The sequence below is a fragment of the Clavelina lepadiformis genome, chromosome 4 (genome assembly GCF_947623445.1).
Source record: "Clavelina lepadiformis chromosome 4, kaClaLepa1.1, whole genome shotgun sequence".
Taxonomy (NCBI): Eukaryota; Metazoa; Chordata; class Ascidiacea; order Aplousobranchia; family Clavelinidae; genus Clavelina; species Clavelina lepadiformis.
The window spans coordinates 10,146,018-10,161,715 of NC_135243.1; the positions used below are offsets into that span (position 1 = coordinate 10,146,018).

General features: G+C 35.3%; 2 protein-coding genes across 3 annotated transcripts; both read right to left on the minus strand.

Annotated features, from left to right (window-relative positions):
• Positions 1–424: 424 nt before the first annotated feature.
• On the minus strand, positions 425–985 carry LOC143452992 (uncharacterized). Its single transcript, XM_076954145.1, has one exon. The coding sequence runs from the start codon at positions 983–985 to the stop codon at positions 425–427; it is 561 nt and encodes a 186-aa protein (XP_076810260.1).
• A 10,534-nt stretch (positions 986–11,519) lies between these two features.
• Positions 11,520–15,474, minus strand: LOC143451943 (choline/ethanolamine transporter flvcr2a-like). Of its 2 annotated transcripts, none has more exons than XM_076952728.1 (13): positions 15,266–15,474; positions 14,784–14,970; positions 14,587–14,710; positions 14,335–14,435; positions 14,078–14,173; positions 13,879–14,020; positions 13,079–13,213; positions 12,920–12,987; positions 12,744–12,850; positions 12,552–12,662; positions 12,307–12,412; positions 12,006–12,117; positions 11,520–11,879 (listed from the first exon to the last, which is right to left on the minus strand). In XM_076952728.1, the coding sequence occupies exons 1-13, from the start codon at positions 15,370–15,372 to the stop codon at positions 11,800–11,802; spliced, it is 1,476 nt and encodes a 491-aa protein (XP_076808843.1). In that variant the 5' UTR covers positions 15,373–15,474; the 3' UTR covers positions 11,520–11,799. The 2 variants fall into 2 exon arrangements, 1 of the variants encoding a protein (XP_076808843.1); XR_013114928.1 differs by having other exon boundaries at positions 11,851–11,879; positions 12,228–12,412.
• Positions 15,475–15,698: the final 224 nt, after the last annotated feature.

Here is a 15,698-nt window from a genome sequence, read left to right on the forward strand (position 1 = left end):
GTTCATGTTAGAAATACTCTCAGAGAAAAGTGGTTTTATCATACATAATACTTTTGATGTTTATTAAAGGTAGTTCTATACTTTATAGTTTAAAATAGTTCCGAACCGTTTAAAGAAACACACTGCCAGCTAGTGACTGTTTAAAAATCTCCTCTAATGAAAATCATTCAAGCGTGACAATATCTTTGAAGTCTAGTATCTCCGAATACTCTACATTAATTATTTCAAATCAATTTTAATGAACTGGAAATATCATACTTATTAAGCTTATCCTAATGTTATATAAGATACTGGTCTGTATCATAGTGATATTTTGAAATTGATCTTAGTATGTCAAATGATGCATAAACTCAAGATGTCAAGCTTTGCCATAGATGTGGAAAATGATTTCACTACCACTTCGCCTGTTGTTCAGGCCTGGTCTTCATCCCGAAACATCAGGGTCAACCAGTTGTCTGCAGCGACGCCTCCACTTTCCTCTGTCGATGGAATCCTCAATCTTCAAACCTCTCCTTCTCATATCATCCTTCACCGTCTCTTCCCATGTTTTCTTTGGTCTTCCTCTTTTCACCTTTCCCTCAACCATCTTATGTTGTACTCTTCTCGTTAAGCTCTCCTCATTCATTCGCTCAACGTGCCCCAGCCATCTCAGATGATGTCCTCTCAAATGTTCTTCAATATCTTCAACACATGTCCACCCTCTTAGCATATCATTGGCAATAACATCTCGTAGTGTCTTACCACACATCATTCGAATCATCCTCATCTCTGTCGTCTGCATTCGCCTGATATCAGCCTTCTTCATCGCCCAGCATTCAGCTCCATAACACATCACACTTCTTACACATACTTTATACAGCCTTCCTTTCAGATTGGTAGAGAGTAGTCTGCCACAGAGTGTACCAGACAATTCCTTAAACTTTTTCCAACTAGCGCGTATTCTTGTTCTCACTGCCCTGCCAGTACTGTCATTTTCCCCTATCATATCCCCCAAATAACGAAACTCCTTAACAAGCTTGATCTCATCACTTCCCAATTTCACATATTTCACATCACATTTCCCAATTGGATGTGCCTCATGTATGTATATATATATATATATATATATATATGTTATGCAGAATTTTTTCTCCAGTGAAGCTTAATTGGCATATGACTTGACTGTGGCTATAACTACTACTATAACATGACTATACTGGTATTGCTAAAACAATTTGGCACACATTAAGCTTCTTTAAGGCTTTGTCACTCTTCCTGACTATGGATTATTTGTAAAAATGTTTTATGCAAGAACTGATAACATTTAGTGTAATATCTTTTAAGTGTCAGAACTTAGAACTATTAAAACTATGGTTACTCAAAATCCAAGTTTATGAAAACAGAAAAAAATAATAAGTTGTTTAAGGTAATACAGTCAACTGCAAACGTTTTCAGCAAAACTAACAAGAATTTAAAATACATATATGTACATTGCATTGCAACATATTTTACATATAAAGAAATGAAATGTAAAATCTTAGGAAAACCTGAAACACTTCTAATTCTAAGTGCTCTTGTCAACTTCATGCACCCATGTGGACCAGCAAAATCATATCACTGGCCAGCACAAAGACCAGACCAGTGTTGGATTCCATTTTAGCATATTTCATGTTGCACAGAGTGCCCATCTTTGCAAACATCTAGGGGTAATATCAAATAAATATTGAATGCTCCCAAAAATCTCAGAAAAATTTCATGGATATGTCATAAATAAGTGGTTGTGTAATTTTAAACTGTTCTTTTATTGCATTACTAATTTGTATATTATACATCAACATGTTTATCTACACTTTAAGTATGGAATAAACGTAATAACTGCAAATAGTCAATTTGCTATTCGATTTGAAAAGTTAAAAATGAGATGTTCAATATTCAAAAGAAAATTTTTTGATAAAGTTTTAATACATGTGGCACATCCAATTCAGTTGTAATTTGTTTATCTTTTTTTTGAAAGCACAATGTTGAAAACGATCATGAAATCATTTTGCACATCTATGTCAAAGCTTGACATCTTGAGTTTATGCAGAAGTTGACCTACTAAGATCAACTTCAAAATATCATCCAAACACGAATCAATATCATATGATATATTAGGATAAGTGTAATAGTATGATATTTCGTTTATTAAAATTGGTTTTAAAAAATGATTTAGAGTATTCTGAGATATTTGAACAGCCATTAGCTGGCAGTGTGTTTCTTAAAGCGGTTCGGAACTAGTCTAAACTATAGAAATACCTTTAATAAAGATCAAAAGTATTATGTATAATGCTAACACTTTTTATCTAAGAATTTTTCCAACACGAATAGAGGTTTTGTCACGGATTAGCGCTCATGCGCATGATGCAAAACTTCATTGGAATGACCCTGCTGCTTTAGTATCATAAATTGTACACTTATACATAGATAACCTGAAGGGGCCAGTATACAATTGCACAACCAGATGATGTCACAATTAGAGCTGCTAGGTTCTAGTATACAAAGGCATCCAGGGATTGTGCACTTGTATGCTCCCGTATAGAAAGCGTTGGGCACCGGACTGTCCGGTTCACAGCGTAGCTATTGGGTGCACAAAATGGACCAAAAAAGCTTTTTTTGTAAACTAAGTCAAATTCCCAAACAGCGATATTTGGTGCACACTCGCACATACCGGTACAAACTTTTTGCTGCCTCCTGGTCAATCAATCAATCAATCATATAATTTTTTGTCAAAAGCGCGGTGGGGACAAAAAAATCAAAGCCAGTTGTAACTAACACGCGCCAATGAACAGGAAAAAGTGACGAAGCCGAAAAGGCTTGAAAATTACTCAAGAGAAGCAACGTTAATATTTGCTGGTAACAACTAGCACGGCCACTCAACCTATAATTAGTTAAATCCATAAAACATAAGTTGAATAAGCGAAAATTAAGCAGACGAGCAACTGATGAATGAAAATTGCTTCAGTGCTGTAAATCAGTAGATCGGAAAAAAACACCGTAGAAGGAACCCCTTCCCGGTCAAGAGCCCGGTTTTTCGTGGCCATAGGCCTAGCACTTAGGAAGGGCGTTGTTGACTAGCCCGAGTTGGTACAGCAAAAATGCACAACCAATGATAATCGTTGGAAGATGTGATTACAATACTGCTCGTTGCAAGAGTGCACACCAGTCTTTGAAAATTAAGCTGTCCGGTGCACAAAAAAACTTACATTCCATACTGGTGCAAACTAGGCTAGATCCAAAATCTGAAGGATTTCTGCTGTCTTTAGCCTTAGTAGCCTGGCATGGAAGTGTGTTTGTGGTGTAAACGTTATTTCAAGCTGTTGTATGCAACGCCGTGTGCTGAGTTCTCCAAAACCAAAAGAAGCACAAAAAGTGTGATTTATTAATGAATTTACATTAAGGAAACTATGTATGTTAATATTATTTTAATTATTCATTTATTAAAGACAAAAATAATTAACTAATCATTCATGTTCGATTTTTTATTTTAATTTATATTTTTTGATCGCAGTTGATCTTGTGATAAATATATCAATTAATGTAACATAAAATTGTGTACGACATAGAATTCTCATAAACGTTGTAATGAAATGGTTGTTTATCGTTCCTTAGCCTGTAAGGACGACCACTTCAATTACAATGTTTGTCTGTAGAATTGTTGTCTGTCCTCGATGATAAATGAGTCTCAGGTCGTTGTTTCGCTTCTCTTAATCTTAGAATCAATTGTATACCACGACAACTGTATAAACTGGTTATATTTGAAGCTTCTTTGAACGAATACATCAAGATAGAACATTGTGACAGCAATAGCATAAAGACATGTTGCGGCGTTGAACGTAGAAACCAAAAGGACTGAATAAATCAAAATGCACGCACAGGGGAAGCAGTTGATTACGTCACGCAGTGTTATGCTTCGCTGATTCGATAGACGAGAATTCTATGTCGTACACAATTTTATGTTACATTAATTGATATATTTATCACAATCTCTTCCATTCTACGTCTTTGGGACTTTCCCTTTTCGATATTTGAGTTGCAATTCACATGATGGAGGACAGTCTTATAATCTCCCACGCTTACAATGGTTATTACACCATTGGCGATTTTGTATTAATCATTACGTTTCGCGCTGTGGCTTGTTGTATGAAATTTTCCCCAATTCATGTTTCTGTACTTCGCATCAGTGCAATGAGCTCGTAGTTTGATCATCAGCCATGCTACTGTTCGGTATTATGTCTAAAGTTAGCTCTAGCAGTGTAGTTATGTGCGATGAATTATTTCCAGATTCCCTTTCCTCTGCAGTTTTAAGTCATATTCATAGATCATATGTTGTATTATTGGTATAAATAACGTACTTGAACAATCTTGCTAAATTTCAGTATCAGATTTCTCAGGCTCTGGTATATTTTCTCTGACTATTCTCAGCAAAATTGTACCAATTATAACAACGAATTGTTATGACCAGCTTCCGACGTGTGTGACAAATGCTTATCGCTGTAGTACGTATATATATATATATACTGGTACATATTGTCAGAAATTCATTCTTGATTCATTCAGATTCTTGTACGATAAATTTCTGTGTTCATCCACCAACAGTCTACTTATTTGCAGTGTAATCGAGTCTATACCTAGTTATCAAGACTTCTGTAAGCAATGCTTATCAACAAAACCATTGAAAGAAACGTATCAGAGTGCTATTGAGAATTGTCAGAAATCTTATCATAAGACGCATCCAAGTCTTAATTGGAAGTGACGCTGACATTTCAATATCATTGGAATTGATGTGCTATTTCTACATCAGTACTGTAGGTAGATGAACCTGGGTGTGAAAAGATATTAGGCTAACGACTGGAGAATTTGAGACTCATTAAATAGCCAGTTCATTTACTTGCCCTGCTTATAACCATTGTAATGGTTGGACTATCTGGACAAACATAACCAGCAACCCTGTCCATTACAGCCTCTTAGTAACGCACTGCTTTTAATCGAGTAAGTTAAGGGTCATAACACGTCAATTCGTCCACCTGTGTAACTAACCAACCCACCATCTCCGATTTTGATGAAACTTCGTAGGATGGAAGTGCAAGCCTTTTCATAAAAAACGAGCCCAATTTTATTGACATCGGCTCTGTAGTTTCCGAGATACAGTCGTTTACCGAAAGATGTCTTTTGTGCTCAGTGAAGTGGAACAACCATGCACGTTTCTTAGTCCATTTTCACTGAAATAATATGTTGTTATGCGGTTGCTTAATAACTACAAATATGAGTGATTTCGGTTGAAAATATTCTTGTCTAACGATTTTTGGGGGGAAATGGCATAGCATCAACCATTGTGAGTTTACAAGCCGCGTTTGGGAATCAAGCCAAGTTGTTCAGTCAAGTATAACTAAAGTTTGGTGGCGTATTGCCAAAAAACATCCTTTAATTTTTTGGCGTCATTTAAAAGATAATTTAATACTCTTTCAAACGAAAGCAGTTTCACGACAGGTGTTTTTGTTTTATTAGTTCAATGGCATTTTACATAAAGAACTGTATATGAACCGTTTCTTTCACAGTTGGGCATGTTTCCATACGAGATTTTTGCAATAAAACTAATATTCTGTTGCCGATTCTATAAAAGGGTATTTTGTTTGCGTGAATTTATACCTACACAATGTAACATTTGACTAAATCACGGCTAATTAAACCCTATTGTGTGTTTTTGTTTATAAAACAGTAGCTTACAGGTCTTATCGTAAAACATATAAAATGCCTTTTTCATTTCAACCTTTAGTTTATTTTGTTTGTTCACAGTAACTAATAAAAGCAGGGCAATAAAGGCATTTTTTATTCAAAGGCAGAGCTAGGTATTCACAATTCTTAATACAGTAATGTGCTAAAATTTCAACCACACTTTGCTTAGTTGAAGCACGTAAGCCTCTCTTATTCTGAATTTGTTTCCATCAGTTATCAAAGGTTAGGTGGTTCTATGACACATAAAATGTTGTCGATAGGCACCCAACAGGTGTCTCTGTACTGAGGCCAACGAAACACTGAAGCGGGTACTTTGGTGTGCATAAAATCTAAACAAATATCTGCATCTTCCAATTCTGAAGTAATAGTAACAATGTACAAGTAATTATATCATTCACAGCTGCAACCCAGGACCCAACAGCTAATTCACTTTCGCATACGTTGACACTTTAAAATCATAAAGTAATGAAAAATCATTGTCAAAATTAATGTGCTAGTACCAATACAATTTGAATGTAGCGGAATAAATTGATGGATTTTATGGTTGCAACTTGGCTAAACCTCGATAAATATACCATGATTGCCACCAGGCATAATAATCATCAAATGCAAGGCACAACTGGAGAAAAATAGAGTTAGTTCGGATATCGATAATAATTACTATCCGGATATATCTGTTTTAGCTAACCGGATAATAAACGGTAAGCACAAAGCAAGCTTTTTATCCTAATTTCTAGTAAAACATAATATTTCGATTGTAAAAACGTTTACGTGTGACGTAGTTTTTCATGAAAAAACAAATACAGAAGCGTGAAATCGATCTCAAGCAGCTTTTTTTAGAAACCTCCCCAGTCCCCTCCTTGCAATGCATCTATTCAAGTGTTAATGCCTTGAGAACAACTTATAATTCTACTTGCGCATTTTGATCGATTTATGTATTCTTTGTGACATAATAGAACGAATTCTTTCAACATTTAACCTTTTGTATACTATAGAATATAGGACAAAGAGCTGTGAGCTAGGTTTTAAATTAATTTCAGCATGGAGTCAAACACCACTTTTGTTCTGCTAAACTACCCGTTTTTGAAAACAGAGAAGCTCAAAATTTGCGAAAAAGGCATAAAAACGTAAAAACGCACTAACAACGTTATGAATTTCTTATCCGGTTAACCGACCAAATTTTATCCAGATATCAGATAGCTAAAATTGCTTCAGTTAACTGATATCCGGATAATCCAACCCAAGTGAAAAACAGAAGTCTATTGTCTGCCAACGTTTCATTAACCCATTCGGCTTAACTTCATCAATTCCGTTTTTCACCAGTTGTGCCTTGTATTTGATGATTAGTTAAACCTTGTTTGCAGTGTACTGCGCACTGTATCATTGTCACGTTTTTTAAGTAAAACAAAACGTACTCCTGTAATCGTTTCTTGGCAGAAATTAAACATGTCTTCATCGTTTAAAATCTGGTAGTTCCTTTGCCATTGAAGACTTGCTTTAGCTGTTAGACGTTTTATAACTTAGTACCCTTACGGCTTACACTATCGCAGGAACCCTTACGATGGCTCGTCACAAAGAATTCCAAAATCATCAAGGTGCAAGCATTAGTTGAAAACTTTTTACAGTTCTTATGCTGTGCAGCCAATCCATCAGTCGGTTTGTTTCGTATTAGCATCATGAATGACATCAATTTTTCAAAAAGAATGAAAAAAATGGCGGGATAAATTGAAATTTGGGGATTTTCCCATTATGAGAGCTTGAGATCGGCACAACCTTATCGTTGCTGTGTAGTTATGTATCGCAATGTGATTTTGTGAACAAATATGTGAATTTATCAAATAACTTGGAGCAATTTTTAAGAGCAGTTTTTTTTGCATTGGCCTACTGCTAAACTGATTACCAATCGTTAACAACCGGTCGAGTGACATCACGCCGGCAAAATATGACGCCTCCTAAGCTTTTCATTTGATACGGAGAACGAGTACCAAGAGCCAAAACAGTAGGAAATATTTTATTAGACAAAAGGTTTGTCGTCGTTTAATTTAGTTCTATTCATCTATACTACTTAATTTATGAACTTGATTTTAGGTTGCTGTTTATGACGTGCCCTGCTGGTATCTTGAGTAATAAATAACCACCTCCCCGAAATCTTACGACGCATTTTGATTGTATGAAGGGAAATTGGAACACAGTTCTACAGCGCTAACTAGCGATAAGAAATCAGTGTCTTAATAGCCGCTACGAGTTAAAACGATCGTTTTATGTTACAATTGCATTTATTAAAGAAGAAGAATTTGAAACTGTTTTTCTAGACCATTCTCAGTAGTTCATGTACTGTATATAATAAGTTAATAACAGACGTTTTCAAAAGCCAAAATCCAATTTTAAGCCCTCTCTATGTAATGCAAAGTTTTTAATCAAAAAGAAAAAGTTGGCAAGAGTACTGGCACATTCATAGACTATTAAAGGCCAGTTAAGTCAAAAAGACAATTTTAAAGACAATAAGACATTACAAGCAGGCCTATAACTACGAATGGTTGGCTTACGATACAGACCTGCTTATAAGTTACTTCATAACCATGAAGAAATTCAATATAATCACGATGATGGCCAGGTGCTAGCCAGCTATGCACAACATACTGATCTCAAGTGCATGAAAGTGGGCTATACTTCCGGTGTATACTGCAATTATTTTATTATATTGCAATCTGACTCTTAAGGACAATATTAGAAGGTTGCAAATTCTGTCTAGAAATACCTAAACTTCAGTTGAATAGATTATATAATTTTAAACACTGAGAATCTGATTAATTTCACTTTTAATGCTCTTCATAATTACTTAAAACAAACACGAGAAGTTACAACAATATTACTGTTCAAATAAAAAGGATTTTAAGAACCCATAAGCAATCAAAGCGCATCACTCTACATTTTGCGATCACTTAAGGAAATTGTACACAGAGTTATTACGATCTATCTCTAGTCATTCATTCAAACTCTCAAAACTCTAAATTGGATACTGAAAAACTCAAAAACTCAAATCATAGCACGCAACAGTACTTATATACACTGAAGGGGAATAATTAAAGAAACAAGGTTCTATTTTCAGGTGCGAAGCACTTAACAAACCGGAAATATTTTTGATCTGGAAGATTTATAGGTTAAGTGATAATTATAACAACGGGATCTTTTATGAAAGGAATTAAGTGTCAATCAAAAGTGTATATTTTTAAAATGACAATGCGGCTATTGCGGGGTCATTCGTACAGGAAAACATGTTTATCAATTAAGTCAATAATCACACAGGGGTTGTTTTGAATTCGGTGAGTTAATAAACAATGAAGAAAACATTACAAAATAAGATGACAATTATGGGGATACCTTAGTACAATGAGTTAAAAAGTGCAAGGTAGATAACATGTTTACGGAACAGATTTTCAATCAACTATTCTTCAATTGGATAGCAATTATGTCGTGAACTGAGAATGAAATTATGGCAAGTATCATAATGTAACTTATATAATACGAGTAACATATGTAATATGTTACATATTCTACGTCACCGAGGTTTTTCACCACAAGCACTATCAAACTTCATACACTCTAAACTGCGACACTACTTGAAACCACTCATATACTGTCAAATATGTCGGTTTAAGAATTCAATGTTTGAATAACAGGATTAACCAAGGATAATGCACCTGTCTAAATATTAAATTTCATCTAACTGGAGAACACACACAATCGCTTATTTAAATTCCAATTATATAGCTTATTACAATCGCCATACTACCCTAACCGTACCGCACACCGAGGGTTAGCAGGTACCAGTACACCTATTGCACTATTGGTTTAATTCCAACAACGGCCCCTTACGCCAATATCAGTATATACACTAGGCCTACATACAGACAAAAAGTACGACGATTGTAATAGTGAATTTTCAATAATTTAGATAAAAAATGGCATTTTAGTAAGCGATTGTGTGTTCTATAGCTAGAAATGTGCATACTATTAAGAAAGTAGTACTGTGTTTGGTTAATCATGTCATTCAAACATTTACTTCCTAAACCGACATACTTTACCCAGTTTTCTAGTGTTGTAAGTATGTAGCGTCATATATTCAGAGTGTACGAAGTTAGATGGTACTTGTAATAAATAATCTTGGTGACGTAAAATATGTTGGATTTTTAGTCCTTACAATGAAATACTGTTGGATACGTATTTCGCCCCCTTTTTCCCCTTTCCATCATTCAATTCAACGTTAGCTCTATTCGGATTCTAAATGGTATATGAAATTGTTTCTGATGTAATTTAAAGGCAACTACATGGGAAATACAATTCGGACTTTATGAAGGTTGTGCCTTATTAAAGAAACGAGAAGAGATTGCAATAAGCAACGGAATCAAAAAGTAAATAGACAAAAAGAGTTCTAAACGAACAATTAAAGCCTTTGGTTTTATGTCAACCAAAAACATTATTATAGCCCCATACATTGCCACAATAGATTAAGGCCTACACCATTGTCTACCGGTCAGGAGGGCAAACGTTACGAACTTAATATGCTGCTTATGTATAGTTCTATTGGGTAATGCTCAATTGCAATATAGTGTTTATGAATTCGTTCCTCCAATGATGTCATTCTTTTTTATCAAGCCAATATATTTGATGAAGGTATTTCGGCATGTTCCAAAGCGTTTTCCTTTTGGATTTAGAAATAGACTTTTCATCGGGAGGCTACACAATGCTCTCATTTACTTTAAATACAGGAAGATTTAATTGGTGTCAGATTTGCGAAATAATATGTCGGAGTTTTTGCAAAGTGGCAATGCTAGGGCAGACCGATACTTCTTGAAAAGCCGCCCAGCAGTTTGAACGAAGCATTGCCACCACGAAAAATGTAGGCTAATTGGTTTTTCACAAATCTATCTCTAGACCGTGAATCAAGAATGGCAATTAAACTCAGCTTGAAAGATTAGTAATCGGCAAGAAAAAAAGAGTTGGCATCGACAGCTAAATAACGACTTTACTATAAGGATATACGTTTGTGCTGTCACCTGTAGCGTCCTGGGTAGTATTTTTAAGATCATTACATCATTTCTTGCAAAAGTGTTTTCTAGTTATTGATTCAAGTTTATGAACTTGTTTTTTGATAAACACTTCAACTGTCGGTTGATATTTGGAAATTTTCTCTGAATAACTTTTGTGTAAACACTCCTTTTAGTACGTTCCCAGGTTTTCCAGCAGCTATGCTGATAAGAAGTCTTTGTTGGAAATGCCCGCTTCTTAACCTTAACACTGATTATGTTTATCTATGTCTTAATGTATCCGCTTTAGCTATGTGTATCTCACATTGTCTAAGCATTGTTTCGCTTGCTGCACCTGCTACGACTTGCTGCGTTTTCGATGTCGAACATTTTAACTCCCATCGCTTTTACGTTTTATAAGCTCGCACTTCTTCCAGCGAGCAGACAGAGAAGGAGTTAGTCGAGTGAAACACAAAAACCTACAGATGGGTTTACTAAGCTACCCTCACAAGTCAAAAGAGCTCTATGCAAACCTTTGCTTCCTGACACCTCATTGTTCAAAATATTTATGTTCAGTTGAACATCCTCATTCAAAAAACATTCATTACAATTACTGTTTCTAACTTATGTATTTTCTGTAGACACATATAGACGATTCGAAGTGAAGAAGATGGGGAGATCATTCAAAACATTTCAGGAGAGGGGAACGAGTGTGCCATGCAGTGTACATAAAACTGTAAATACTGAATATTGCCTATTTATTAATTACGCCGTAATAAAAGTACAATAGAACAAGCAAGAAATTTGCGAAGCATTAATTCGTTACGCAACTAACTCTCTTCAAAAAAAACAGTTATTTCTTTCATAATCTTAGGCAAAACATTTTATATTATGTTCTTTACCATATAAAAATATGTCAGTCATACTTGACTTAGCTAAGAATTGATACAATAAATTCGATCAAAAACTATGAGAATAACTGCTTTTCACTTGCAATCTTAATTTACGTCTTATAGACATTTTAGTTATCCTCTGTGTTGGGGTCATCAGTGGGAAAATTTTGATTTGATTTCATCCGTTTCATTTCTCCGCGAATTGACACTTTTATATGAACAGGATTTAATATTCAGCCTACAGTTTTCAATTTCTATAGCTTATACATGTAGGTCTAACCATTAACAACATAAATACTTTCTGTAGGCTAAAATGTAATTGTTATGCACTCACATGTTAAAATAAATCCAAGCAAAGTCATGATTGTAACAAACGCGTTAGAGTTCAAGGTCGATGATCTGTCCATAATATATCGCATGACGGCAATTTCAATCAAAGCAAAAATCTAAACAAGCACAGTGTCTAATTGAGCACAAAGCGCAACTTATTATAAGTTTACAGTAGTGTTTATCGCATTCCAACGGCTTCTATATACAACTCGATTTTTTTACTTACCAAAGTTTTAACGTTTTGTTTGACGATACAATATGTTTTCCTGCAAACAAATGCCGTAATATTGGCTCGTATAACTCACCGCCCCGGATGAGTATATGAGGCCAGATGCAGTACTTTCTGGCGCTGGATAGGTCAATTCCGCGGCAATTTCCATTCCAACGGACATGTATGCCGAAAGGAAAAATCTAAACATCAGTTTGATTGGATTTTGTTAGTTTCAGCTTAAGATAGGCATAGACGCTGATACCAGCAATAAATGTTAATGTTTCATAAAATTGCAGCAAAACATATAGCCTAGACTCTAGAGCTATCAAACCAACTAACCCAAGACCTCCCAAAGTTACCCACAAAGACCACGTCCAATTGCTCTCAACGGCAGCCGTGTACAACGCACAACCAACTGTACAAATCAGATACGCAAATAAAGATGTTTCTCTGCCAAACAGAAATATTAGTTTTAAATTGAAGACATCGTTCATACGATTTGATATAAGTGCAAAGAGAGGATAAACTTACAAATAACTTTTTCTTTTATCCAACCATATTCCAAATACAAGCGGTCCTGGAGTTCCAACCAAAACCATCGTTGCTGCAATTTGACCAATGGTTTTGTCAGTCAGTTCCTGGAACCATATCAAAGCATGAAGCTAAGCAGAATCTTTAAAAGAAAATTTGTATTTTTGAAAACTTACTGAAAAATTTCGTGATATCTGTGGAGTTATAAGAGTTTCCAGTGCGTTGAATGCGCCGTAGTTAAGACCTAGAAAGAATATTTTAAATATCTCCATCTTAGTATGAGAAATGATGAAAACTTTCAGTAGTTAATTTTACTTTTTTTTTCTACTCTTTACCAAAGGATATAACTAAAACTGAAAAATGACGATTTTTTAACATCGACTTCAAACATTCCCGGTACGATATTGGCTCTCTGGAGGAAGACTCGAACTGAGACCCACTAGGTGGCAGTGGTGGATTGTTTTCAAAAACTGCATGACAAGAAATAACAGTTATGATGAATAGCAATTTTTCTGTTACCGTATGTGATAATAATAGTTTATAGATCAGGTCTGCCCACAGTGCGGCCTGCACAAACAGTTTTTGCGGTCCTCGACCAGTCTCGAAATTATGGTTGATATGATTGAATCTAATTTTGTAAGTGTAAAACGGTTAATGGTTAGGTCGTTCAAGTTTCCACGTTTTAGATGTCAAAATTTCAGGAAATAATTAATATAGCCGATTTGATAAGCTAAAGCTTTCCATCAGAAATTATGAAATAAAAAAATTGAGCTCAACTAATTGTTTGCGGCCCACCAATGCAAAAAATACTGTAATGCAGCCCTGCGTATACACTTAAAACGTGAGCACCGCTGTTTATAGACTGTACATAATAAAGAAAAACTTTAAATTAAAACCATCGATCACAGCCAAGCCCTACGTTACCAAAAGTGTTCAAAATATGTTTTAAGCTACAAGCTACCAAACTGTAACAAAACGCAGTTATGCAGCATTTTTTACAATGTAAAGTATAATATCTATAATAGTAATAGTAATAGTATAATAACAATATCATGAACAGGATGGGCCTGCACTTAGACGCTAAGTTAAATATCTACACATAAGAAGAAACTTAATAATACAAAAGCACACTCACATATCAAAACGAGAATAACAGTGACAAAGGTCACCGATCCAATTATACCGAAAAAGATAAGCATTCTTTCCCTGACTAATCCCATAACTTTTGATTCCGGAATCAGGATGGGTGGAATTACTAACGCCAGGCCACTACCAGCCTAAAAATGATATTGGAGTTGATTTGTCACTAAGAAGAAAATAAGTTGAACTTTTACCTGATAGAAAAAGACTAATATCGATGTCGCTGTAGAAACTTCAGATGGTCCGAACCATGTCGCCGCTAGTTTGGTTGCTAGTGACATAATGAAGACCTGCAAAGTTACGTCATGTCATGGTGCAAAATGAAATGCAACAATTATTTCACAGGCGGATGCACAATATACAACAACGTTTAAGACTTATACACTATAAGTGTATACCTGTATATTAAATAGCTAATATCGCCATTAACCTCATGGTGCTTGAAATATACCTGAGCAACGCCATTTACTGCCTGTGCAATACCGGCGAGGGCAAATAGTTTTTGATCTGCTGCCGCAGCAATTGCCAAAACAGATCCAGTAAAACATAGCACTATAAAACAGCAACAGCTTAAATATACGATAAATATAATAAATCCAAATTACCTTACAAGGGAAGTGTACAACTTGAAAATGTATGTGCATCTAAGACGCTAATTTTACCTAGAAATAGCTACATTTGCTAGGATGTCTTAAGTACTCACATGAACAACATAATACTGTTGGACGTAATCCAGTCCTTTGAACAAACCAGACGCAAGGAATGGCAAAGACAGCAAAGGCGAGGTAATACAAGAGAGTTAAAACGTCGAATACTTGAGCAGAAACCTGAAGATTTACCACGTCAAATCTTCCAGTAAAACAAAAATCTTAATAAACTTAAACCATGAAAGTGGCTTACCTGATAATAGTCAAGGGCACTTGTAGGTAAAGCAGCATATTGCAAGTTTTGTATGCCATTAATATATGCAAAAGAGCAACAGAGCGCCAACATCGCCCATCGTCTTTTAAAAAGCTGAATTCTTCTTTCAGATTCTTCCGTTCCATCTTCATCTTTCTTTTCCGTAGGAGCTGATTTGGCTTTGTTGCTATAAATAAACAGAAATTACAGCTTAACTCTAGATTGGTTGAACGTAAATATTTTTCAAGTCGGTGGCTCCAACCTCCAAACGGCCAATAATTATAAGCATTAAATAGCCATGTAATACCGTTAAAAACACCAGTCAGCGAAACTTATATGTAGGGCCAAGCGCACAAAGCCACTACAACTCGTCTACATACCAAAAAGCATCAAAATCTGCAATATTTGTACTGACGAATACCAACAACATACTATCAAGTAAATATAAACTAACCGGCAATACGAGCTTTTTTGCAGCTTACCTGATCGATCCATGTGATAGCAGCAAAGGCGTTGTTTCACCGGCATTATTGCAGGCACCGTTAGAAGAACTTGTAGAATATTGGTCACAATTTTCTACATTACTCATTCTTTATTTTATTCTACTGTTTATTACCATAACCATAGAAGCCTATCTGTACTTTTATATTGGGTGCACGCTTTCACTTGCGAAAGAAAGTTGTTTAGCTTACAACCTGAAAATGATTTAAATAAATGTTTGTAGCCTATATGGTCATTGACAAAATATAAACAGCTAATATTGATGATTGTCATGACTGTCATGATTTTTTTAAGCTTACGATAGGTCTACTGAAATGGACCATGATTAACTATGTTATGCTATGGTGAAAATCAGTCAACTACTACTTCCGTAGCCGCAAAATGTCACTATACAGGACTTTCGTTTCAGCATTT

What these genes read in the sequence shown, in the direction of transcription:
- LOC143452992 (XM_076954145.1), bottom strand. Translation starts at nt 985, where the DNA reads ATGATAGGGGAAAATGACAGTACTGGCAGGGCAGTGAGAACAAGAATA.
- LOC143451943 (XM_076952728.1), bottom strand. Translation starts at nt 15,372, where the DNA reads ATGAGTAATGTAGAAAATTGTGACCAATATTCTACAAGTTCTTCTAAC. An exon ending in AACAGTATTATGTTGTTCAT is followed by an intron (nt 14,436 to 14,586) that starts GTGAGTACTTAA and finishes GCTGTTTTATAG; the next exon opens with TGCTATGTTTTACTGGATCT. An exon ending in GTAACTTTGGGAGGTCTTGG is followed by an intron (nt 12,413 to 12,551) that starts GTTAGTTGGTTT and finishes ACTGATGTTTAG; the next exon opens with ATTTTTCCTTTCGGCATACA.